The sequence below is a fragment of the Chaetodon auriga genome, chromosome 5 (genome assembly GCF_051107435.1).
Source record: "Chaetodon auriga isolate fChaAug3 chromosome 5, fChaAug3.hap1, whole genome shotgun sequence".
NCBI classification, from domain to species: domain Eukaryota; kingdom Metazoa; phylum Chordata; class Actinopteri; order Chaetodontiformes; family Chaetodontidae; genus Chaetodon; species Chaetodon auriga.
This window is the reverse complement of record NC_135078.1, coordinates 17,601,198-17,617,585: the sequence shown is the minus strand read 5'-3', so window position 1 is coordinate 17,617,585 and position 16,388 is coordinate 17,601,198. Positions and strand designations below refer to the sequence as shown.

Genomic DNA, 16,388 nt, shown 5'->3' with positions numbered 1-16,388 from the left:
GTTATCTAGTTAAACATGACTAACGAGGTTTAAGAATTTAGAAATGTAGAAAAAATATCAACCATATTTGATACACAGACAGACAGACAGAGATATATTCATCATCAGCTGTGTGTGTGTGTGTGTGTGTGTGTGTGTGTGTGTGTGTGTGTGTGTGTGAGTGAGTGAACACTATGGTAGGCACCACATTAGCCTTACATCAGATCTCCAGGGGAGTTAATTGATATGATCTAGCTGACACCGCAGGGAAAGAGCAGGAGAAAAGACCAGTCTGACCCAGCGTCTGCTCTATGTCAAGTAACACTGGAGAAATGGATGTGCAGACAGCGTGGTAACCATGGCATCCATGTGTGACAGCAGCAGGTTTTATAAGTCATAGTATCATTCAATTAGGGTATTGATTTATTGATTTGTGCGTGAGAGAAACAAGTCAATTTACAAGACATAAATAGAAACCCTGGACAGCATGATTCAGGCTCTTTGAGATATTATTTCCCACATTTGATTGGTGTTTTGGATGTGTGTAGAGTTTTTTTAATTCGTGCTAGAATTAACATCAGGCCATACATGTGGTGATGAGCACTTGACAAAATTTGGCCTTGAACCATAGATTGTATAATAAAAAGTGAACTGAGCCACTGTGCCATCACCCATTAGTTTGTGGACTACTGTTTTGAATTTTCAAGTTTGGCATTATGGCCGTCCCCATTTTGGCTTTTTTTTTTAGAGCCTGTAGTGACCATTTTCGATGAGAGGGTGGAGCCGGGGAGGATACACATGCTATGCCTCTGTCCTGATTGGATCTGACCGAGTAACCAATTGAGAGGACTTGCCAGTCATAAGGTAGCGACGCCTTTAAAGCATACCATGCTGAAGCATTTATTTTAGTCTGTATGCTGTATCGAAGTTGCCTGTAGGCAACTGATGAAGTACAGAAGAAGAAAAAATTCTTGTTCGCTCCTTCACCAAAACAGAAATCAACATTAATCAAAGAGAGTTTGCTAATTTTACGTGTGGAAATCTCAAAGATCCGGGGGAAATAATGGATGAGACAGTGGATGGAGAGATGAGGCCAGAACTTCAGGTGAACTGTGGCTTTGCACTTCAGTGGATCCTAGAATAACAGCTGCTCTCACTCATAGCACAGCACACAGTACTTTGACATTTGTGCACTGTTTTGAGTCAGTTTCGTTTTTATTGTTATTATTCCTCCCACTCGCTCAGGTGATGTCAGCATCCACATTCCAGTTGTAAATATCATGGGTTAAAATAATTGTAATGAGAGTGACAGACAGTGACTGGTCCATCATTACCACACACTGTATGATTTTCTCTCCTGACTGACCCAGACTGGAACTGACTCCGACTAAACAACTGAACTTCACACCAAAATTTAAAAAAAAAAAAGAAAGAGAGAGATTGTCAAGCAGCACTTGGATTAATTGTCTTACATAAGCATGAAACTATTACAGCATGTGTTGAGAATCACTTAATAAGATGCTTGGAGTCGAATTTGACCACTTGAGAGCAGCTTGCGAGTCTAGTCAGCATAGCCGAGGGCAGCTGGCTAGCGAAGCCTGTAGATGATGTGTCATAAATTAGCTGATGAAATTAACATCTGCCCGCAGTGTAATCCTCTGAACCCCACGCTGTCAGCGTCCCTTACACAATACAGTTCTTAGTTTATACTTCAGTACATCGTACAGCTCGTTACATCACACATTCACACACACACACACACACACACAGACACACACACACTCATCTACTGTTTTTGTGTGTGTTTGCAGTTAGACGTGAGGCACCATGGGATATGAGATAAAGGCAGGAAAAGTACAGGTTGTTTCATCATTAACTCCAGTTTGCCTGACTTGCTTTCCTCTAATGTTCTCCACTACAAACTAGTGTTTCCACTGAATAGAGCAGCCTGCTGTAGTGAGAAAAAGACTGAGAATGAATAGCAAAGGAAGCGGTTTTAGAGGTCAGAAGTTTAAAAAGATACCCTTAACAGACCCACGTGTGTTAATTCTATAAACTGGTAATCAGTGAATTTTTGGCTGCTGGTTAATCCCACATTTCCTAATGCAACAGGAGTGATATATAGCTGGTTTTTAATGTGTGTGTGCTTGCCTTTGTGTGGGCCTGTCATTCAGAGAGCGCTTGCTGGCACACTAGTGGGAGATGTTTCAAATCCCTGACACAGACCGATTTTGAACAACACTGATGTTTTTACAGTAATGACATGGGACTCTGTTTGCTTTGGAAAAGGGCAGCAGTAGTCCAGGGATTGCATTAGAGACGAGGGCTTTCACAGGCCCTGTCATTTCATCTGTCTTTCTTCATTTTTCTCCCTTCATGTTGCCCCCTCCTCTCTTTCTTCTCCCCTTCCTCCTCTCTGTCCTGAACAATGAAGTACAGCTCTGATTGCTCGCTCTCTCTGCGTCCCACGTCATCTTGCTTTCGTCACTCACTTTCCTTATGGTGTCCCCTGCTGCAGGGTCATCATGCCAGTTCTTGCTCGCATCTTTTCTTGGCATGCAAGAGTCATGCTTATAGCTCATCCAGTTTAGCATGATCGTAGCTGTAATGACGCACCAGCGTGTCCATTTCTCTTGGAAAGCAGTCTGCATCCCCTGAGGTTGTGTTGACATGCATTGACGTGATATCAGCCACTGCTTGTGTGCTGCATTCACGGACTGCTCAGAGTCTACTATTTTATGTTATTTTCTTTATCGCTGGGAAAAAAAATTTAATTGCTTTTTTGTATTTATGAATTGCCTCATGGGCTGGATCAAACGGTCCTGTGGGCCATATGCTGCCCACAGTACATATGATGTTCCCATTAATTGGACACATTGAGACATTACACACTGTACCTACAGACTTGTGCGTGTTAGTTTCCTCATTAAACCAGAATTAACATCTGATTTATCCAGATGTGTATCATTAATGTTTTCCCCAGTTAGATTAGATATTTAAGAGGATCATAGTGATTAAGAAATGCTTACAAAGACCTTGATATTTGGCTCCAAACACACACACACATTAGAGTGCCACGGTTTTAGAGACAGACACGCACACGCACACGCACACGCACACGCACACACACCTCTAGCAGGGCCTTGTGCTGAAGGTAATTACGCAGGTTAGATGACAGCTTTTCCATTAAGCTGCTCTCCAACAGCCACTCTTCACTAGTTTGATTGCACTGTAATGACAAAGAACTAATTAGCATGACAAGTATTCTTTCCAGTGATTGGCTCGAGACCAAGAGTTGTCATTACAATATTCTGCTTCTTGAAGGACCCAAAGATTTTTTTTGTTTGTTTTTTTTTTTTCTGTAGGGTTTGCAGGGCTGTTCTGGGACTGCGTGAGTAAGAGTGCACAAGCTCGCCCAAATGTCAACTTTGTGTATAATGAATTATAAAGGAGATACAGTCACTGGGGGAGATCATGTTTGTTTAGTTCAGCACACTGACCTGCTTTCAAAAGGTTGCAGTAAGAGAGTCAAGCAACATCACATGATAAAGATAATTAATGGGAAAGTCAGTGTAAGAGCACCTGGTGATGTAAGGGTACAGTCAAATCGAGAGAAACTGTGCATACTTTCACAAAGTGCCGTTTAGATTATTAAAAAAAAAAAAATCATATAATTACCTTTTCAACTTATTCTGTAAAGCAACAAATAGTTTCAAACGTTGGCTGCACTGTACAGAGGAAAGCTTCGATCACCCCCCTGTTTATTTGCAGGCTCTCAAATGTTTTCCACACTGCTGTGTTTGCAGCTGCCCTTTCTTCACTCCACAGAAAATAACCGACAGTGTTCTCGGCCAAAGAAATATGTCGGCTCTAGTCAGCCGTCCAACTTTTTCCTTACTTTTTTGCCTTACTGTCAAGGATTATTTTTCTTGTGCTGTCCTCTGCATGAGATGAATGGCGGCGGTTGCATATACTGAATCATTTTCTGTAGCCTGCTAGAGTTTTGTGTGTTGTATATGTCAAAGCTGGAAATGGTAATGTGTCTTAGTTGTTCTTTCCTTCTTTTCCTTTTTGTCAAAAGTGACTCTAAAACACTATGAAGGCTTTACTATTGAATGTCCTTTTCAACTACTTTTGCAGGTACATCAGCCCAAGGACAAATTGATAGAATTAAGAATTATTTGTGGATTTCTCTTTTCACGAAGCAGTCTTAATAAAACCATTAATAATATTATTAGGTTATATTTTTAAATGGACTGAATATTACAGTCAGTTTAAAAAATGGTGTCTTTATTGTTGCTGTATTGACGTCACTTTGTGTATTTGTTCCTGTCACATACTGTGAATAGGGCTCGGGTTTATCAGTCGCTGCATGATCCTGCATGATGGAAATGCAACGTGCACCAGACTGTATGGCAGAAGTCAAGCATATAGTGTACATGTTAAGGCATAGACCATTAAGTAAGCTGATAAACTACAGTAAGTGCTTCTGTACCAGCATAGCAACCACAGATGGTGGTTTTGAAGTCCTTTATATCCAGGAACTTAAAGGAGTAGTTCACCACATTTGTCAGCTTTGGGAGAAGATGGGCATCATACCCAGACTTTGAAGAATGGTAGAGAGACTGTTATCACCTACAAAAGCACACCTGGTTTGCTTACAGAACAAAAATGTGAAAACCCATATTGACCAAGCCAAAACCAAAATTTAGTCCCAACTTGAATGAGCTTGAGCAAATCTGCAAGGAGGAATGGGAGAAGAGGAAATCCCCAAATCCCGATTTACCACAACAGTGCAGACATATCCAAGAAGAATTAAACCTTAATGTGCTGCCAGACTAATCAGCCTCCTTGTATTTGCTCCGATGAGGAGGACGAGACAGAAAATAAATGATGCCTACGCGTAATTTGCAGCATTTATTTCAAGACATTATGTCACGAGGAAAGTAGTCTCTTCAGAGTGCGAGAGAAAGAAAATGAGCAGCTCATTTCAGTAAATTTAATATCTTCGCTAACCTCGGTCTTTCTCTCAAAAAGCGGACTTGGAGACACTTCCTCAGACGGCGTCCTCACTGTAATTTTTCCACTCTCCATTTGTTCGTCCCACTTACAGTTGGCCCTGGAGGATCCAGTGCACAGCGTTTCTCTCCAGCAGTTTGTCTACGAGAAGCTGAAGGCGCAGCAGGCCCTGATGGGAGACCAAGGCTTCGGGGTCCTGATGGAGACCGTGGACACAGAGCTGGTCAGGCAGCTTCAGGAGTTCCTCCAAGGACTCTGAAACACATCTACAATCCTTCACTACCTTACATGACATCTTTGCCCAATGCTACCCTCTCCCCCAGTTTTGAAAATGTACTGAGAAGGCTAACGATCTGCCCGACGTGTGGATTCCTAATCCAAACCTTCCCAACCTCCACCCATGCTATGCCTTATCTATATTCAGACCTAGCCTTGTCTACTGTCCTCAGCTAACACCCCTCGTCCCTGTCTCTGTTATCTGGATTCCTTTACATCCTTTTTTTATTAAGATGGGGTGTATGTGGGTAAAAATGTCAGAGTACCTTTATGTTTTTAAAACACCCACATAAAAGCACCACCACTCTAGAGCTTCCACTCTTTCTTCTAGTTTCTTCTCTTTCTGTGGGTTTAACGTGGAATGGGTAGAAAATTTGATGGTCTAAAAGTTGAAGGGGTTGAGAGTCACCTGCAGGTGCCAGAGCAGGAGCCTCGGACTATTTTCTACGGAAAAACGTACAGATTGTAGCAGAAATGTGGATAAAACCGTACTTAAAGGACCTAAAGCAGTGTTTACAGAATCTATTCTTAAAAAGAGAAAAAAAGAAATGTAATTTTGTATGTATGTAAAGTACAGTATGGATGATATTCTGCATGACAATATTTTACTTTTTAGTTTAGTTTTATTTTTGTGTTAATTTCTGTTCCATTTAAAAAAAAAAAAAAAAGAAAAAGACAAAAAATTGTCATAACCAGAGGTCAAGTTGAAGTAACTACTGAGAGAACTAGAAAGTGCTTTTCTTTCTTTTTGAGTTGAGTTAGAGGGAATTTTTCTTGACCATAAAATGGGTGATTTTTAAGTGGTTGATTTGTAAGAGTGCTAAACCATATTTCTATGTACATACATACTGCTGCTAATTGATGGTGTGTCGGAGCACTTTAATAACCAAAAACTGTTTCACATGTTTTCATCTTTTTCTCACATCATGGGATTTTAACACAGTGGTAGAAGGCCTTGGAGCAGGTCAGCAGGATTGTGGTAAATTAGGCTTGAGTTGCATTAAAACTCTCCTCTAGATCTTTTTGAATGTTTTATTTTGTACCCATTTTCATGTGTCAGTGTAAACTTGTACAAAATACTGACTGGCTGCAAACATAACACGCCATCAGTTTGTGTCTTCACTGTCTCATTTGAATTAGTAAAAGAATTTGATGAATTCTGACCCAGGTAGGTAAAAGAGTCTCATATGTGAAGCCGCTGTGACTGTATGAGTCATAATATAGTGTGTTTTATGTCGCTGTCCAGTTTTTCTGAGTTGAACAGTTATTAATATTTGATTTGACAGAAGAATCAGTTTTTCCAGTAGGTTTTCGCAGAAGAATTGGTTATTTGGAAGGCTGGTTAACGTATAAAGAAAAATGAAAAATTACTGACTTACTATTGATTGAATGCATTTGTACAATTATAGCATGTGGCCCTGTTTCATGCAGAAACTGAAACGTGGCCAGGAAAAGTAACTTTGTTCTGATTTGAAACTCGTATAGTCTGGGTCACCCCGCCTTTGTAGTCTTTTCATCTGGAATTTATGGATTAATATGTTTTATTTGCTCTCACTAGGTTTGTCAACCACCCTGGGAAGGAGATAATCCTGACACAAGCTCCTTTGACACTGTGATAAGAGTTGAGTAGCAGTCAGAATTACGGCCTTATGCTTTCAGCCTTACCTATCCTTGAAACTCAAAAGACCTTTCTTACTATTATGTTCATTTCTAGTATAACAGTAGATGATTTCTGTACTCGTATTCTGTTAACGACGATAATAATGAAGTTTAGAACACATCACGCAGTAGAAGGATGTTTTTTTTGGGGGGGGGGCTATGTTTTGATGGGAAATAATCCTTGTTGCTTTTTCCAAAGCCTTCAATAAAGTGCAGTAATCAGCCAAAATATCAGACTGTGTCTTTCCTTCATTGATCGTAAGATTCATGGAGCTGAAAGAAACAATATGATTGACTCTGTTTCAAAAAGAATGTTATCTGCTGTCCAGTTCTTTGGAGTGTGTTTTTATTCCAAGCAGATCAGACCAGCGTGGCACCGGCACTACCATCAAGTTTGATAACTGACTGACAGACTGTTACCCTGGATACTGCACCATTGAAGACCTAAATGTCAATAGCAGAAGGGTAAGGTATGCACATACTGCTGGGTGTGTATGTGGTATTCTTGGCATGCAAGCTATGACTACTCTTGGAGTGACATCAGAAAAAGATGGTTGATTAGATGATTGGGAGGCGATCACTGAGAAGTAGCTGCACAAATTGGAAAATGGGAAATGAGTGGACTGGGAAAGGGGGAACAAGGTGAGTCTGCAGCCATGCTAGTGACTGCAGGGCCACACATCGGCACAATAGTGCTAATGTCAGCATTGCTAACATGCTCATAATGATAATATCAACATGATTTTTTACAGGGATAACGTACAGCTGAGGCTTGATGGGAATGTAATACCTGTTGCATACACTTCAAAAACCAAAGTGATTACAGTTGAAATGTCACGACCTTTCATGTAACAGTTGTTGAGACGTTTCCCTTTAAATTGTAAAACTCAACTTCATAGTGGCGCTACAGGGGAAGTCTGCGGATCAGTCAGACACGTGGACCATGAAGGCACAGCAGTCTGGACCAAAGTGATGGACCAACCATGGTGCATGGGCTGAAGCCATGGTGGAAGCAAAGCAATGCTGTGTGCATGTGATGGTTCAGGGCCAGTTGAGCTTCTTGGTTTGCATTTACTTGAAAACAGCAATATTGCTTTTTCCATGCATTGTATTACCCATAGGGATTTTTTGTAAAGGCTGTTGCATTCAGCAAAATTTGCAGCACTGAACAAGTGGGAGACATTTTCAATGGTTACATATGTGACTGTTGTACCTGCAGAGCTGCTCAGTAACTTTAGCCTCCACCAAGCAAATAAATCCAGCACACTTTTCCACAGACTGACAACTTTTCCCATAAGTTTTGCTACAGATTGCCTCTTCTTGCCAAGGGACAAGAAAACAAAGGCAGCAGTGGCCATGATTGACCCATTTATCTTAAGTGCACCAGAATAAATGTACTTCTGGCATCTGGTCACTTGAGTGGCTTATAGAGTGCAAAGAGACGATTAAGGATTCTACACCCATTTTCACCACCGGCCCTGCCTTTTCCTCCTCCACAGCACTATTAATCCAAGCGACTCGGCCATTCATCTTTCTTCTCCCACTCTTTCATCCTTATTCCTGTTACACTTCCAGTGTGCTCCTTTAGAAACAGATAAGAGCTTCAGGTAGACCGCTGGTGAGGCCTGGTGTTAATTATCCTCTGGAATACATAACAGAGGAGAAGAGGAGGATTTGCTCTAATCTATAACTCGCATTCTGCATTGGATTAGTTTCCCCACTTTAAATATTATCACTACAGAGCAGTATGTTCCTCTCCTTGGGTAATTGTTAATTTTCTTGTTTGTGCACATGCATTTATACATATGCATTTCCCAATGATGAGTGGAATTAGTTAAACTTGATCATTTTTTACGTTTCTTCCCTTAAGCTTTCAGTCACACTTGGTGTGGAGTCGCTCTACAAAAATGAGAGGCAGCAGTAAAATAAAAAGAAGGTTTCTAATGCTGACTGCACTAATTTGACAAGAAATTAATAACTTGGACATTTAAAGCTTTACAGTTAGCCAGCAAATATATTTTAGCAAGCTTTTAAAGGACTAGCTTGACATTTTTCACTGTCTTTCAAAAAGTTTGATGAGAGGCTGAGACCACTCTCATGATTGTACAATAAATATAGGTACCAGTAAGTATGAAGACTGGTAGCCTGGCGCTGTCCTAAAGGTGCTGTTTTTGCAGTTGAGAGGTGCTGGTAGGAGGATTTTATTACCTTTAGACAACACCAGGCTAGCTGTTTCCTCCGTTTCCTGTCTTTGTGCTAAGCTAACTGGCTTACGGCACAGATGTGAGAACGGTATCAATCGTCTCGTCAAATTCTCTACAAGAATTCAACTAAGCGCTTGATGAATATGATGCTATATGAACCACAGTAGCTTGCCACCTTTTTGGTGTAGAGTACATTATTGTAACAATCCTGTTGAACTGACTTGTACCCACATACTGGACTAAGACCGACCTTCAATCTATAGAGTGCCCTTGACAGCATTAGAGGTTTTCTGTGCTATTTGTTAGGAAACTTTTGAATCCTTGAACTTTAGCATTGCAGATGTGCATTTCTGTTCACAGATACCTGTTGCTGTTTTTCCCTCCGACATCCACGGCAGCTTCCGCTGCTCAGCGAATAGCACCGGCAGGTTTACCCATATTGATCACTGAGACGTCTCCCACACATTTGCAGAACATCAGACATGTCTCAAAGTCACTGAAATATTTTCATTGACACACTTTTCTCTTGTGTGCCCGGCTTAAAAAACAGTGACGTGTCAAATACCTGTTAAAAAGCTCTTGTTTTAAGAACAGTTTGTCCTTTGCTTTGACAGTTACCTGTCATTCTGATAGTGTGAGGGCCTTTGTAGCAGGAAAGCGTCAGTGACAGCGTGTGGGTGAGTGCCTGTTTTGTCTCCATGTATTGATTCTGATTAGTAGTGGCGGCTCTTGTCTGCCCGTGGAAGCCTCTAATTAAAACCCGAGGTTCCAACCATGTGCGAGCACTTCGTGGCCATGCAGCATGCCTTTCAGGTAGGCGTGTGGATACCACGGCGGTTCAAGCTTGAATGTGCACCCGTATTTGTCTGCACAACATCTTGCTTGTGTTCATCACTCAAGAGTGTTGCAGGAATGTGAAAAGTCCTCTGATTAAAGTGCCGCACTTTGGTCCACTGATTAATGAGCTTCATAGGGTAAATGAGACAGTTGTATGGAGGCGACTAACAGCTCCTTAACCCGTTCTGACTCTATTCAAATAGCACTGACATGAGACAGATTACCATGTTATGCATAAATGGCACCATGTGGATTGTGTGTGCGTGTGTATTCAACATTAACAGACAAGGCCAGGTGATACTTGACGTTAATAAAGGGTGGGTAGATTTCAATTGTCAAGTCAAAAGCGTTAGAGAAACCTGACAGACTCTAATGAATAGGTGATCAAAGTCTTTGATATGTAAATGATTCAATGGACCCAAAAACTATTTTGATGAATCGTCTAAATCATTTTTAATATTCTCAGCAAATGTGCTGCTTTTCTTTGTCTTATATGATAATAAACTAAGTTGTGATGGGCATTTTCACTATTTTCTGACTTTTCATAGACCATGAGTTTAATTGATTGAGAAAATATTTGGCAGATTAATTAGCTGTACTAAATATAATCACCAGTGCAGCCCTCCTTTTGATGGACTCAGGCCTGTAAACTTTAAGTCCTTGGCTCTTATTTGACACTCAACTTAATGCCTGACTGAACCAAGAAATTCTTTCATATATCCCCATCATTACTGTTTGGGAAAAAATGCTCTCACCCAACGTTCGTTTTGTGCTCGCCATCAGCAGTATGCCAGCGTAACCGAACGCAAATAAATATGTGATGAAAGGTAAAACCACCGGGAGATGAGAGAGTACAATAGACATCAAATCTTGTAGTCATAGTCTGTCGAGGAAGAGAGACAGGAACACAGAAATTGGAGAAACTCTCTGAATTTTCTTCTCAGAGTATTACAGTATTTATTATGTTGCCGGCTGTAGGGAGCGCAGCCAATACTAATCAGACAGGTGGGCACTAGGTGTTCCTCTGATAATAATGCAGTCTGTTTGTGTCTTGTCTGCCTCCTGCTCATGTAGTGTAGACTGGGCTGTACCGACTTATCAGATTACTGACACATTTTCTCATTTTTATCTCCAAAGTCTAAATGAGGAAATTGCTAATTGTAGATTATTTTATTTAGGCGAATTCCTGGTGTGGCTGCTTGTGTTTAGACAGCATTGTTCATTTTTGCAGTGAGAAGTTTGGTTTATTCCGTTGAATGAAAAAAGTGTTTATATTTCTCAGCCCAAAGTAGTGGAAAAATCATTGTTTTGGTGTCAGTAGGGATCCCATTGAAACTGAAGAAATCTCAATGGATTCTTGGGTTATGGTGATGCCGAAAAGTCTGTTTTCTTATTTAATTATGATTCACTTCACAGCCTTTGTGGTTGAAAATGTGTTTTTTGTGAAGAATAGGGAGCCTTGGGGCCACATGTAAAGGTTTTGATAGATCATGTATGGACTGACCACTGTATTGATCTTCTATAAGAGATGAGAGTATGGGATTGCGTATTTTCATCAACGTTCTGGGCAGAAACCAATCATCTGTGCTTTTGATCATCAGCGCAGTATCCCAGGTCTTTTTTTCCTTTAAATTGAGCCCCTTATTGTCTGCATTGCTTTTGAGCACCAGGGGAGATCTCTTCTTTGAGCACAATAATCCTCCTCTTTTGTCCTAATGTCAAACTCTTGAGACCTGTTACACAGCTTTCACCGGACTAAATTGGATATTGACGAAGCAGTCAGTCTTCATTAGTCTCGACAAGCCTTAAGCCATCCTGTAAGCTGACTTTTGAAGCTATCAGAAATGTGCTTCACACGTTACTCAAAGCTAACATGATACAGGTGAAAATATCTGTTGTAAATATTATGTCAGGGTGGACGGGTGGACACTGTTTGGTTCAGTCTTTTCCAGAAAAAAAATTGACGTCAGATGAATCGTACGTGACATGCAGGGAAATAAATAATCATCTTCCTCGTCACATAACAGAAAAATTATCTCTCAAAATTAGACACACACACACACACACACACAAACAGTCAAGTAAAGTGAAAGTACCTTTAAATTGTACTCAAGTACCGTAAACATTCTTAGTTACTGTCCTACCACTGATAGACCTTCCTCACATCCCACATAGTAATATTCAAATTGTAGACCTTTCACTGATTGAACACAGTCTGTGAAATATCCATAATATAAGATGAAGTTATTCAGTCTGACTGACAAAAGCCATTATTGACCACACATTCATTCTATTAACAGAAAAAAAAACTTTATAGTGTAAAATTAGATTAATAACATCAAAATATAAAATGTCATGTTGTTGGATAAACTTCTAATCCCACCTGCTCTTAGATCAGGAGAGTACCAGACGTTTCCCATCATGCCCTGACATTTTGCAGTCGGTGCGGCCCTTGGCTTCAACACATGCAGCTGTCTGCTGCTTTCGCTTGCATGAAACCAAAGCAAGTTGAGATCAAATCGGTCAAAAATCTAACTGTCATGCATTCTGCTGTGATGGTCGGTGATGGGGTCTGTGCAGGCTTGGCTCATCTCGAGAAAGCCTAAAATTGAACAATGTGACAGTGTGGTTTGGTGCACTGTGATTGTAAATTGATAGTAATTTACTTAAAAAAAAAAAAAAAAAAAAAAACAGTTATGAGTGAAGTCTCTGAAACCTTGATATCTTTGCACAGACTAGTTCTTTACTGGATGGCCGTGTCCGCAGTAACCATCTTTTATATATACATTAAAGAAAAAAATGATAGTCTTTTTTCTGCCGTTGTATGAGGAGCAAAAGAAGATTAGATCAGGAGTTACTGGGCAGATGTTCTCAGCCATAAAGCCTTAAAATAAGTGCATTCAAACTCAAAAGGGAGCAAGAGAGTAGATGTCATCAAGAATTGCATCTCTCTCATACAAACAGCTAAAAGCTGTGCTAAGAGCACTTCAGTGTAAAACTGACTTCGATGCCCCAGATGGCACTACAAAGATGGAGAAATTAACCATTGTCATTTCTACAATAAAGGGTTAAGTCAGAATTTCTGTCCCTGGGAAACTGAATGGATGAGTGTTTGCCTTAAATAGAAATTTATCTAAGTTCCTTTTCCCACAAATAGATGTTTCAGGCTGTCAGTGTTATCGTATGGTCCCTGACATGATAGTGTAAACGGATGGAATTCCGGAAGAGAAATAATCCGAAAGTAAATCTGCCTTAATCCCCTGAAATGTCTGAAAAGGAATCATTGATAAGCGGTAGCCATAAAGGAATGTAGATAAGGCCTGTATCTAAAAAGACTGCAACAGCCCCTTATCAGTGGTATTATAAAACTAAAATGTCCTCTTATCGGTTATTCGCTGTTTAATGGCACTCAGTGCAAGGTGAATAAAGGGAAAGGCACAGAGAAGGTAGAACAGGGACAATGAATGTGAAAGACACAGAAAGACTGTGTGTCTAGTCCGTTGAGTGTGCGTGTGGGTATTTGCATGGGAATGTATTCATGTAAATTCAAGACTGAGTGGCTATTGGTAAAGAGTTGAATTAAGAGAAAAGGTGCTTGAATTAAGCAGCATAAGCACAGGAAAATTGGAAGAGAACTACAATCCTGCATACCAATGTGAGGAAGTCGTTGCCTCAAGATTAATGACCCCCTTTCTCCACTATCTGGTCTGTTCAGCTCCAGCTCTGCACGGCACGGGTGGAGTCAAGTGCAGCAGCGAACACACATTTCGTTTACCTTAAGTGCTCAGTTAATATGGCAGCTCTGTCAAAATGAGGAACACACAAACATGCGTCACAATGATCACAAATGCGGTGACAGGAATTGAAAAACACAGTTTGAGCCTGTCAGTGAATAATGTCCTCATCACACACTCACACTTAGACTGCACGGCAAGTCTTATCCTACACACAGTAACAGAAACACTGAAACAAGATCTGTCTTTATGCAATTTTCTGTGTTTGGATGCAGATATTGGCAGCATCGGCAATAGTCCCTGCCCATGTTTACACCAACAGGGAAATTTCCCTGGAGCCTTTAGTTATCTACAGGTCTTGGATGGGCACACAGTTACTGGAAAACCTTACACAACATGATAAAATCAAATCCCTGCAATCCACAAATCCCCATGAAGCTGAATCAATACCTCTCAAACAAAACGTCCTCAAAAATTGAACATTAGGTACATTAGTATTATGTGCAGCGCTCTGGCTGCACCGGATTGAATTATACTACAGCCGTGTTCCCGTTATTGTGTCCACCCTGTGCAGAAAACAGCAGGCCAGCAGAGGGATAATCTGCTTTCTAGTTTCACTCAGCTGCTGCAGCTGTTACTAAAAGACTTTTCTGGCACAGCTCCACATCACAGCTGAAAGAGTGTTCGTCGTCAAAATATGGCTTTACTCTCGACTTCATTATCCATGTATGTGTTGACGGTAATTAGCTGAATGACATCCACTAAAGCCCGAGATAAAATTGTCTTTGGTTAATTTCACAACACTTAATAGGATGGATTTCATCCTTGGCACGGCAGTGATGATGCCTGTGAGCTTTTCTTTGATATGGCTCGTGATAATCGCGCCATCAGCCTCTTGACAGACGTTTAACAGTGTGGTTGCAGGTTCACTGAAGTACCTGTAACTGGAGTGCGTGATCAGAGAGTGGAGTAAGTGGAGTGTAAAATCACCATCTCCCACACACACACAAACACACGGTCACCACATCTACCCTTTTTTCACACACCTCCCTGCGAACCGTCTATCGTACTCAATCTCTGTCTCTCTCTGCTGGTGGCTGATTAATATTGGATATCACCGCTGTCATGATTTTCTTTCCTCCCAGGGAACAAGATTACATGGTTGCATGTGTAAAGGTTGTGCATGCATTTTTCTACAAAAGGCGCATGTGCTAATCCAGGTCCACAATGACACTAATACTATGGTAGAACTCGTGCATTATTTCCCTGTCTGATCAGTGCAGCTTGAAAAGAGAAAAGTGGTCACAGTGACGAAACAGCTCATACGTTCACCCTATTTTTAAGACCAGAAACAACACGCTAACCTTCCAGTTTTCTCCTTGCTAAAGTGAACAGCACTCCAGAACCTGTTGGCTCCCACGTCAGCTGTCAGACTCCCACAGTGGAGATCCTCAACTGCAGATTCATGGGTGCCCTGGAGGTCCAGACACTTTGTTGGATTACCTGATCGCCTGTGGTTTCAATTCCACGTTATGCAAGTAAGAAATGGCTTTGATCAGCGGCATAGTTTGCTCATGACATTATGCCTGTTTGATATACGGTCCATGTCACACAGTCAGTCTTACAGTTTTGGAGCTCTCAGGTTGTGCTTCAGAGATCCTGGGTCAGTGGTTCCCGACCTGGAAGATGGGACCCCCACCCATAGGGTCCCCAGACAAGTCTGAGGGGTCACAAGATGATTAAAGGCGTAAGAAAGAAAATATATAGGTTTTTATTTCACAAAAAACACTTTTTTTTTCTAGAATGTTTGCTTTTTCCTGTGAAGTGCAAGATTTTCACCCCTAAAAATCATTCAGACGAAGCCACCAGTGGTGGAATTACTCTTTGGTTGAACTGCTCATAAATCATGTCCACACTAAGTCCATGACCCGTGATGTGCGGCCACAAGGAGATATTGCTTCATTTTTAAGGGCCCACAAGCCAAAACGCTCAGGAAGCACCATCCGTCTTTGGTGATTCTTGTGTGGAAATAATCTAATAGCTCCTTATTTTTAAATTCAGATCCTTGTCTCTTGAAGTGTGGAGGTAGGTTTCACATTCATACATCATTCAGCCCAGCCTGCTATCTGTAGTTCCAACTCTTAATGGGGTACAACTCCGCAATCCTTGTTCAGTGCAAAAAAAAGTGCCACAGTTGTCTGTAGTGGTTATTTAAAAAAAAATTGCTGTCATTTGTAATGCTATAATGAACCAGAATTATGGATGAGGAGGTGCAACAGATGGATGTTGAGAGGTAAAAGAGAGGAAATAGTCCAGTATAATAATAAAATGATACGATTTATTTGAATAACCACCTGAATTTGCAGTGACAGTCTCCTTTAGCGTCGTGTTAACTGAACCGTGGAGTCAGCTTTGTTGTAGGATTTTGGATTTGTCCCCCACTGAGTGTGCTGTTAAAGTCGTGAAGGCAAGCTGGGCTGCGTGTCCAGTAAGAATAGAACTATGAATGACTGTAAAAATGAAACCACACCTGCATGTACGCAGTTGAGCCGTGAGGAGAAAATAGGGGACGGATGTGGAAAATACTCAGGTATTTCTTTCACTTTGTCATCCTGCAGAAACGTTCTTCCTGTACTACATCCCAGATACATCTTAGTTACAGTTCAGGCTGTCATGACCT

The 16,388-nt window shown here is 40.9% G+C and overlaps 1 protein-coding gene across 1 annotated transcript in view; it reads left to right on the top strand.

Annotated features, from left to right (window-relative positions):
• The window catches only part of ipo11 (importin 11), a 112,377-nt gene extending 105,213 nt beyond the window's left edge, over window positions 1–7,164 (top strand). Inside the window, exon 30 of the mRNA XM_076730814.1 lies at window positions 5,093–7,164. Within this exon, the coding sequence (XP_076586929.1) occupies window positions 5,093–5,257 (165 nt within the window). The 3' untranslated portion in view covers window positions 5,258–7,164. The remainder of the gene's footprint in view (window positions 1–5,092) is intronic.
• The last annotated feature ends 9,224 nt before the right edge of the window (window positions 7,165–16,388 follow it).